The following is a 9,125-nucleotide window of genomic DNA, read 5'->3' as shown; positions in this document are numbered from 1 at the left end:
TGGTCACAGTGAGGAACTGCAGTGATGGTTTTAAACCTGTTACAGGTGAGTAAACGGAGTCAAGGTACTGTGACATCACAGATCCACATCCTGAGTGACCCGCCAGAATAAGAGTCCAAAGTGAGGCGGTTGTGTTTACGTTGTCTGTAATTAACATTACTATCAGAGTTTGTAGTTGTGTATCTAAGATTTATGTTCTTTTTTTATTGTCGTCTTATGTCTATTGTGTTTCTTCTTCATTCCGTTGTGGTTATTTTGTGTCTGTAGTTTTTTGTTGGTTTATGGCCTTTATTCTTTTACGTCTTTGTGATTATTTTGTGCATTTTGTCCATTTTTTTGCGGCTCCTTGCAAGTGTTTTATGTTAACTTCTAGTTGTTTTATATTTCTTTGTAGATGTTTTTGATGTATTCGTGAACCTCTAGTGTCTCTTTGTTGATGTTTATATTATGATCTAGATGTTTTATGTGGCCTTATAGATGGTTCATGTTTCTCTGTAAATGTTTTTGCCTTTGTGTACATTTTGTGTTCATGTCTACTGGTTTTATGTCAGCTTGTAGGTGTTTTGTGTGTCTTTGTCAGTGTTTTGCATTTTCTTCTAAATGTTTTACTGCTATTAAATGTTTTGAATTCCTTTGTGAACATTTTGTTTTTATGTCCCTTTGTAGATCTTTTGTCTCTGTTAATGTTTTGTGTCTCTTCATAACTGTTTTTTGTGTTTTAGTAAACATTTTGTATCGCTTCTAGTTGTTTTGTGGCTCTTCATGAGCAAATTTTTACTTGTCCTTGTGAACTTTTTGTTAAATCTTAGTTGTTTTATGTCACCTGTAGATGTTTTTGTGTGTCTTTATCAACATTTTGCATCTACTTTATGTATTTTGAGTCTCTTTGTTGATATTTTGTCTCCTCATGAATGTTTTTTGTGTCTTTGTCAGCATTTTGTTTTTTCCTGTAGTTGTCTTATGTCATTTTGTAGAGGTTTTGTGTCTCTTTCTTAATGGTTTGAGCCTTTCATGAATGATTTTTTTGTGTTTCTGTGAACTTTTTGCATGTCTTTAAGGATGTTTTGCCTCTTTGTGAACGTTTATCCTCATCATCATCAGATTGACCTTCATAGTAGAAAATGTTGTCACTTCATAGAGTCTCTGTAAAACAAGAACCTTTGTGTTCTTCAGATCTTTCCTCAGATCTTCTGGTTTTCTGATGACAGATTGTGTCACTAATCCCCATTTCCATCGAATCTAGAAGATTCTTCTGTGAATAAATGTTCTCTGAACTTTCTCCAAAGGTTATTTCAAATGATTTCAAAGGATGTCTGAGGAGACATTTATTGTGAAGGGGCAGCAGTACCGTTTCCACTGTTGGTTCAGTCTGCGGTTTGGTCTCGTCCTGTCTGCGGGCTGGTTCCGTCCTGTCTGCGGGTTGGTTCCGTCCAGTGTTCGGTCCGGTTCCGTCCATCATGACCAAGCTGCAGCTGCTGAGCTCCTACCTGACGGAGCGGCTGACCGCGGTGGTGAAGGAGATCCTGGCCGTGGTGGAGGACACCGTCACAGAGTACCGAGAGGAGACGGCCAGGACCCGGCGGGAGAACGAGAGCCTGCGGAGGCAACTGCGGGATATCCTGCTGCTGGAGGCCGAGACCGAGTGGCTGAGTAAGGGCCGAGCTCGCCGGCACAGATCGCCGTTCAGAACTGCGCTGGAAAACCGGCGTGGTTACATCGTACTGAGAGTTTACCGTGAAAAACCAGATCAATCGTGGATTTTAACGTCTCTGCGTGTCGTTAAGGCTTCGGTCTTACATTCGGCTTCATTGAAACGAAGCTACTTTACTGAAATGTTTAAACAGACGTGACTGTTTTCGTTTTGCTTGTTTACTTCCTCGTTTCCGTCAAGCTTGCTTCGTCTAACGTTGTCAGAGCAGCTTTGTCCTGTTAAAACGCAGCTGATGGTTTCAATCTCAGCGAGACATGAGTCGAATTAAGCTTTAACGTTTGCTGAAACTGTTTGTTATTGAATTTACCTAAATTTTCTCAGTTCCATGTTTACATTTTACAGCTGAACGTTAAATTGGCGGATTATAGAATGGAGTTTGGCGTGACGCGGTTTGCATGCAGTTGAATTCTCTGAGGAAGTAACTTTGAGAAACTATCAGAATGAGAGTCAGTCGAGATCTAAAGGTACATTATTTACATTTATGCTATTTACGCTTAATTAAACTTAAGTGTCACATTGTTAAATTACAATCTTTGTGATATATGGAAAATAAAAACGGACTCGATGTCAAGAGACAAGATGGTTTGACTTTAATCTCAAGTTAATGACATATTTACATATTGCAGACATATTTTCTTTCGTCTCCTCTCTGCTCTGTATTACACTGCCAGCAGTTCATCCAAAAACTCTGAATCATTGTCATGTGACTGTTGGTCTCAGCTAGGGTGACCAGATCCCAATGAACCAAATGTGGGACAAGAAATATGTTTGTGAAGGAAAATGTGGGACACCAGCCACGTCTTCTCCTTTAGTGCATGTGCACAGAACTACTTGCAACTGAATCTAAAGTTGCTCTTTACTTGGATTTCCAACTTTATGAGCTCCACCGAGCAGCGGTTCCTCTGGTCAGTCCACAGCTCTCTCTCCTCTGAAGCATTGGTGATGTTAAAGAGGAAAGACGCAGCTGCAGTCAGGTTTGGTCTGTGTTTGTCTTTAAGCAAGGTGGACCACTTCTCCATGACTGGAGCTCCTGATTCAGGACCTCTACAGCTTCACAGAGATGGGAGAAGGTAAACTGACTCTTCTGCACCAAGCTGGCTACTTTCTTCTGGTAGTTGCTGTTGGTGAAGTCATATCGTTTCTCCAGTTAGCTGAGAGAGGCCTGATAGAAGTTGAACATGTTCTGTTTGATGACTGTTACCTGTGTGTCTGGAAACTGTTGGAGGATCACTCAGGTCTCCATCCCAAAGAAGCCATCTGTCCGTCGTTGCTGAAGCTTGGTTTTTAGAGTGAGCATCATCTCATAGAGCTGATAGACGGTCCCGTCCTCTGTCTCTATCAGCAACACAGTGTCACTGAAAATCTTCAGCACATTGCTGAGGACAGACGGGTAGACCTACAGGACAGTCAATGCTACTGTAGTTTAAGCTTGTTTGTAATCTGGTGGTTGATCATAGCAGCTGACTCATCACTATCCTCATAGAGGTCAAGGGTCTTTGTTTGCAAACCCAGCTCAGGCGTCCAGTAGCTTAAAGACAGTGGGAAGAGTTTTGTTTGGAGACATACAGGAGATGGTGGTTAGGCTAAACATGGAAAGATTTCTTAGACATGATTACTGAACACAAAAGCATACACACACGGTCGGTTGATTTTTGGGTTCAGACGGTTTAATATTTGCTTTCATGACATTATCTGATGTTTGTTTTTGCAGCAGGTTTTTAATTTTTTGTCTCTCAGCTTGTCGGACTGCAGCAGGTCCAGATGTCGTCGGTACTGACTGTCTGCTTGTTCTGTGTTTCAGGGTCGACCCGATCCGGTCTTGGTTTTGTGGCTCCGGAGCAGCGGCCCGATGATCCGGAGAGGCACCGATCCGAGGAGCCGGACTCCACCTTGAACCAACCCAGACAGCATGTTGGCACAAAACTGACACCTGAGCAGCTGCTGCCGGTTCACAGCGATGCTCCTCCAGGACCGGTTCAGCTGCCGGTGGACCAGAACCCGGCAGAGCCCTGGGAGCCGGTTGTGAAGGCCGACCCTCCTCCAGCGCTGCCGTCCCACTCGGTCCTGAAGCCTCCTGTAGAAGCTCCGGTTCTGAGGGAGGAACCGCGGGTCAAAGCAGAACCTCAGGAGTTCAAGGTGAGCGAGTCAGACTGTCGGACAGTGAGCGCTCCGGTGGAGGACTTCAGGATCCAGACGGACGCAGACCGGACAACGGTGGTGGTGCAGCGTCTGGAGCAACCGGAAGTTCAGCGCAGCAGGACTTCCTCTCAGGAGGCACCTGAAGAGATCACAGCCGCCGCCTTCATCCCTGAACTCGTCCACCGCTGCCCTCGCTGTGGCGAAGCCTTCGGTCAGGCCGCCTCGCTGCGCCTCCACTTGGAGCAGAAGAGGAAGACGTACGCCTGCGACTGGTGCTGCAAGTCCTTCGCCCAGTCGGCCGACCTGCGACGCCACCTGCGGACGCACACCGGCGAGCGGCCGCATCGCTGCACCTTCTGCTCCAAGAGCTTCAGCCAGCGAGGAAACCTGCGGCGACACCTGCGCATCCACACAGGGGAGCGTCCGTACAGCTGCCCGTTCTGCTGCCGAACCTTCAGCGACGGTGACACCATGAAGAAGCACAAACGTACGCATTCTGGCGAGAAGCCGTTCCGCTGCGCTCAGTGCAACAAGACGTTCAGCAGCGCCGGCGGCCTGCAGATACACCTGAAGAAGGACATGTGCTTCGTGGCCAGCGCCTGATTGATCGGTTCATACCTGCGGATTTGTGTGAACAAGACGCAACTCCACGAAGAAGAGCTCAAATGTCCTCGGACACAGGGCGGCGACGGCCAGTCAGGATCCAGGATTCCAGCTGGTCGCCATAACGACTGTCCTGCCGCCTCTCTGTGGCACATTTTCACCGGTTTTAAGTCTCAAAAGTGAAGAAATTGTGAAAACGAATCAGAAAACATGCTGACACGTCAGAAAAGAGCTGACCAATCAGAGCGGAGGATGTAAACTGTAAACGGGACGCTGTAGAAACGTTAACGTGGCGACAAACCGGCGAGTTTTAAACATGTTGTATTTCAACATCAGCACCAGGATCCAGATTCAGAGTAAAAATCAAAATGACTCCGTAAGAATGAAATGGTTTCATCTGTTCAGTTTGTCTTAGATGAATCAGTTTAAATAATTTATTAAAAAAAGATAAGTCTGAACCCAGCTCTATGTACTTCAAAGGCCTGGAACTCTGGAAATATTTCAAATATGATGGCAAATCTCTGATGATTAGTAAAGTTACTGTGGATAACGAATCAATTCCACATGAGGATGATAAGTTGAACTAACACAGGTTTAAAAACTGGATTTTCAGACATGTTTAAAGTCGCTGGTTTGTGCTGCAGAAGATGAAGAACCTGAATCTCTTCTTCTTCCTGCTGAGCGTCTTCAATGCACTTTGAGTTTGTCCAGACAGATTTACAGGCAGCTACACAGACAGCGTATTTATTTATCTATTTATTTTCAGACGATTTGAACCAGAACAGAGCGACTGACTCTTCACGTCATTTCAGTATTTTTTTGCTTTCAGAGCATTGATGCAGCTCAAAGTTTCCTCTGATTCTCCTTCAGCTGCTTAAATATCGTCACGTTTGTCTGAGCTTCCCATTTATCAGGAGAACCTCCGCCAGGTTAGTGTTTCTATACGCAGAAATATCTCAGCAGGAAACTAATGATGGATCTGGAAAAGATGCAGAAATTATATCGACAAAAGTACACATTTGAGGTGTGATCAGAAAGTTCAGTCAGTATTTACGGTCTGTGTTTAAAAATGTTCCAATTTGCTTTACTTTTGCTCAGACTCAGTTATGAACTAAAGTTTCCATCCACCTGTAAAGTCCATAAATCATGTTGGTCTTTAGTGTCCAATGACTTCTAGAACTCAATCAATCATATGAATCAATCACTGAAACACATGGATCTTTGTCACAAAAAACAATCATGAATTTAGGTTCTTTTATAGATTTGTGACTCCTCTGGAAAGAATTGGAGCAGTTGAACTAAATTTGTTCTTTCTGTCTCAGACTTGTTTCTTCAGGTTCTTGATGGGTTTAAGTCAGAACTTTGGGGAGACCAGTCTAGAACCTTCATTCTAGCCTGACTGAACCATTTCTTCACCGTGCCTGATGTGTGTTTGGGTTCATTGTCTTGTTGAAACATCCAACTGCATCCAAAATTAACCCTCTGCTGATGGTTTTAGGTTTTCCTGAAGAACATGGAGGTAATCCTCCTTCTTCATTGTTTCATTTGCTTTATGTAAAGCTCCAGTTCCACAGAGCATGATACTGCCACCTCCATGCTTGATGGTAGGTTTGGTGTTCTTGGGTTAAAGACCTCACCTTCTCTCCTCCAAACATATTTCTGCTCAGTTTTTGTTCCATCTGACCACAGAACTTTCCTCCAGAAGACCTTTTCTTAGTCCACGTGATCAAAAAAAACTTCAGTGGAGTTTTAAAGTTCTGCTTCTAGAAGAACTTCCTTCATCATGGATCCTCTCAGCTCATGTTGATGTAAAACACTGTGGACACTGACAGCTGTGTTCCAGCAGCTTATCATTCATTCAGATCTGCTTTTTGCTGATTCTTGGTTGATTCTTGATGATCCTGACTGATTCTCTCAGCACCAGGTGATAGTTTGTGTTTTCTTCCTGATGGTGGCAGCAACACAATTGGACCATGAACTTTCTACTGACAAACAGATTATTATTAGCCTAGCCGCGCTAGACAACCCACGGCAATGAATTTAATTCTCTGCCAGGGTGGGTCTAGTTACCCTCCATAAGGCTCGAGGCTGGATTCTCCTAAAACTGGCCGGACAAATCACCATGAAGTGTAGAGTCAGAAGGCGGGTGTAACGAAGTGACGACAGAGGTGTGACGATTCTGGCAGAAACAACCGGCGCACAATAAACAGTTATCTTTCGACTCGGCTTTGGCCACAGCCCTTAAAGATTTGAAGCTAAAATTCAACTTGAAAGATAAACAAAGGACGGCACTGAAGTGTTTCATTGAGAAGAAAGACGTATTTGGACTTATGCCGACGGGATATGGCAAATCCTTAATATACCAGTTGGCTCTGCTGGTTGGGAAGCTAATGGGACTTAGCCACAATCCGCTGGTGCTCTCGGAACTACGTCAGCCTATTCGTTGCGTTGATTGGTTGTATACCTACCCAATTGCTGCAGAGGGATTTGATAGACAGCCTTTTATCCCGCCTCCCTCCCTGTCGAGCATGCCTAGACCCTTGTGCCGTCAGAAACATGGGTATAGCATGCCTAGGCTAGATTATTATTGGATCTGAAGCTGCTTTAAAGTGGCTCCAAGTGACTTTCTAAGTTGTTCAAAACAATGATTTGCTTTTTCAGATCTTTGCTGAGCTCCTCAGACTTTCCCACTGTCGTGTTTGAGTCTAATGAGTGGATCCAATGGATGCTATTTAAACTGGATCAGAGGAGTCAGCAGCTGTAGTCGACTGTAATCACTCAGGAGAAGTTAAGAGGCTATGAAAGAAAACTAGATTAACACAACTTTCTACATCACCAAAACTGATATTTCAAGTTTCTGTTTGGATATTTATATGCGAATGAACTGAAATTCATGATTTTTTTGTGTTAAAATGATTCAATCACAGAAAATTCAGAGTTCTAGGAGTCACAGGAAACTAAAGTATGACATGATGGAGTTTACGGGTGGATGGAAACTTTAGTTCACGATTGTAGTTGACCAGATTTATATGTAAAATCCTGATGTTTACAGGTGAATATTGAGGTAAGAAGTTGATCCTGATGAAGCAGCAGCTCAGATGTCGGTGTTGGCGTGAAGCTGCAGCTCAGAGAGTTTCTGCTGATAAATAATTCTGTTAGAAAACGCTGCCGCTGCACCAAAATAACTCATCATTTATTCTCTGTTCTGTCAGACGCTTTGGATTCTGTTCTGGAAATCTCCTCGCAGCTGATGATGGTAAAGAGCAGAAACCAGCAGATTTTCTGTTTAAAAAGCAGCTCGAGGAGTTTCAGAGTGGATTTATTTCATCAGTATTTAGTATCAATGTGAAAATTCTTGTTTTTTTTTTTTAGACGAATAAATAAACGTTGAGTGAAACTGTGATGACTTCTGTGCTCAGATTGTAGAATCGCAGGCGGATGTTCCGAACACAGCAGCACTTTCTCCATGTAGATCAGAGTTTGGTTGATTAAATCACATTTTCTGTTCTAATCTCACTTGTTTGAAGATGTTTGTCGCTAAACTGAGCTCCATTAAAACGCAGATATTCTGGGTTTCTGTCTTAATGAATAAATTGCAGCAACTTTGTTCTCGTTTCCAGATATTTACCTTGAAGCTGACGTGACTTTAAGGACAAATAATCCAGTTTGAAGCTTCTGTAACTTGAATGTCTGGCAGTTTGTTGATTCTGCGAATAAATTTTAGCTTTTTAAATCGACTTTCAAGGTAGGATTCACATGAGAGAGAAGATTTTGTATGTAGAAATAATAATCTGGCAGAAAAAGTGCCTAAAAGAATTTTAAACAAAAAATTAAACATTCATATTCAAAAGCTGTAAAAACACAACAGCAAATACCAAAATTGTGTTTTTGCTGTTTCAAATATAAAAAACTGCAATTTTTTTAGTTACACATAGTTAAAATAAACTTACTGTTTTGGAAAACAGATATCTGATGTGAAGACAGTTGTTTTTAAATTACAGTTTACATGGAAGTTTATATTTTAATGTGATTTCAGCAGAAAACTAGGAAAATCTGTAAAATGGCACGAAAAGTAGTTACTAACTCTCAATAACCGCAGCAAATACACTCAACAAAAATATAAACGCAACACTTTTGTTTTTGCTCCCATTTTTTATGAGATGAACTCAAAGATCTAAAACTTTTTCCACATACACAATATCACCATTTCTCTCGAATATTGTTCACAAATCTGTCTAAATCTGTGATAGTGAGCACTTCTCCTTTGCTGAGATAATCCATCCCACCTCACAGGTGTGCCTTAGACTGCCCACCATAAAAGGCACACCTAATTTCAACATCAGCACCAGGATCCAGATCCAGAGTAAAAATCCAAATGACTCCATAAGAATGAAATAGTTTCATCTGTTCAGTTTATCTGCATTTTTATCACTGTGTTACTTTGATGTCTTTGAGACTCTGTTGTCAATTGCTCTGCATTGTTTGGGACCATTTGGCGTCTCTCTGGTCGTTCTGTGTGGTGGTGTGGTCTTTTTGAATTTATTTGTGCTCATTTTGCATCTCGTAGTTGTCAGTTTGTGTATCTTAGAGGTGGTGTCTATTTGCATTATTTTGCGTGACTTTTAAACTGACTGGCATGTGTTTCTGGTATTTTTTCGCATCTTTACAGTTG

General features: G+C 42.5%; 1 protein-coding gene across 1 annotated transcript; it reads left to right on the top strand.

The window, feature by feature from the left end:
• The first annotated feature begins 1,342 nt into the window (after positions 1-1,342).
• Positions 1,343-8,060, top strand: LOC110967352 (zinc finger protein 358-like). Its single transcript, XM_022216921.2, has 2 exons — positions 1,343-1,650; positions 3,513-8,060. The coding sequence occupies exons 1-2, from the start codon at positions 1,458-1,460 to the stop codon at positions 4,451-4,453; spliced, it is 1,134 nt and encodes a 377-aa protein (XP_022072613.2). The 5' UTR covers positions 1,343-1,457; the 3' UTR covers positions 4,454-8,060.
• Positions 8,061-9,125: the final 1,065 nt, after the last annotated feature.

The sequence above is a fragment of the Acanthochromis polyacanthus genome, chromosome 21 (genome assembly GCF_021347895.1).
Source record: "Acanthochromis polyacanthus isolate Apoly-LR-REF ecotype Palm Island chromosome 21, KAUST_Apoly_ChrSc, whole genome shotgun sequence".
Lineage (NCBI taxonomy): Eukaryota > Metazoa > Chordata > Actinopteri > Pomacentridae > Acanthochromis > Acanthochromis polyacanthus.
The sequence above is the reverse complement of the archived record's forward strand: the minus strand, read 5'-3'. Positions and strand labels throughout refer to the sequence as shown.

Coding starts and splice junctions, on each gene's coding strand:
- LOC110967352 (XM_022216921.2), top strand. CDS start 1,458: ATGACCAAGCTGCAGCTGCTGAGCTCCTACCTGACGGAGCGGCTGACC. Junction 1,651..3,512: donor GGCCGAGACCGAGTGGCTGA/GTAAGGGCCGAG, acceptor TCTGTGTTTCAG/GGTCGACCCGATCCGGTCTT.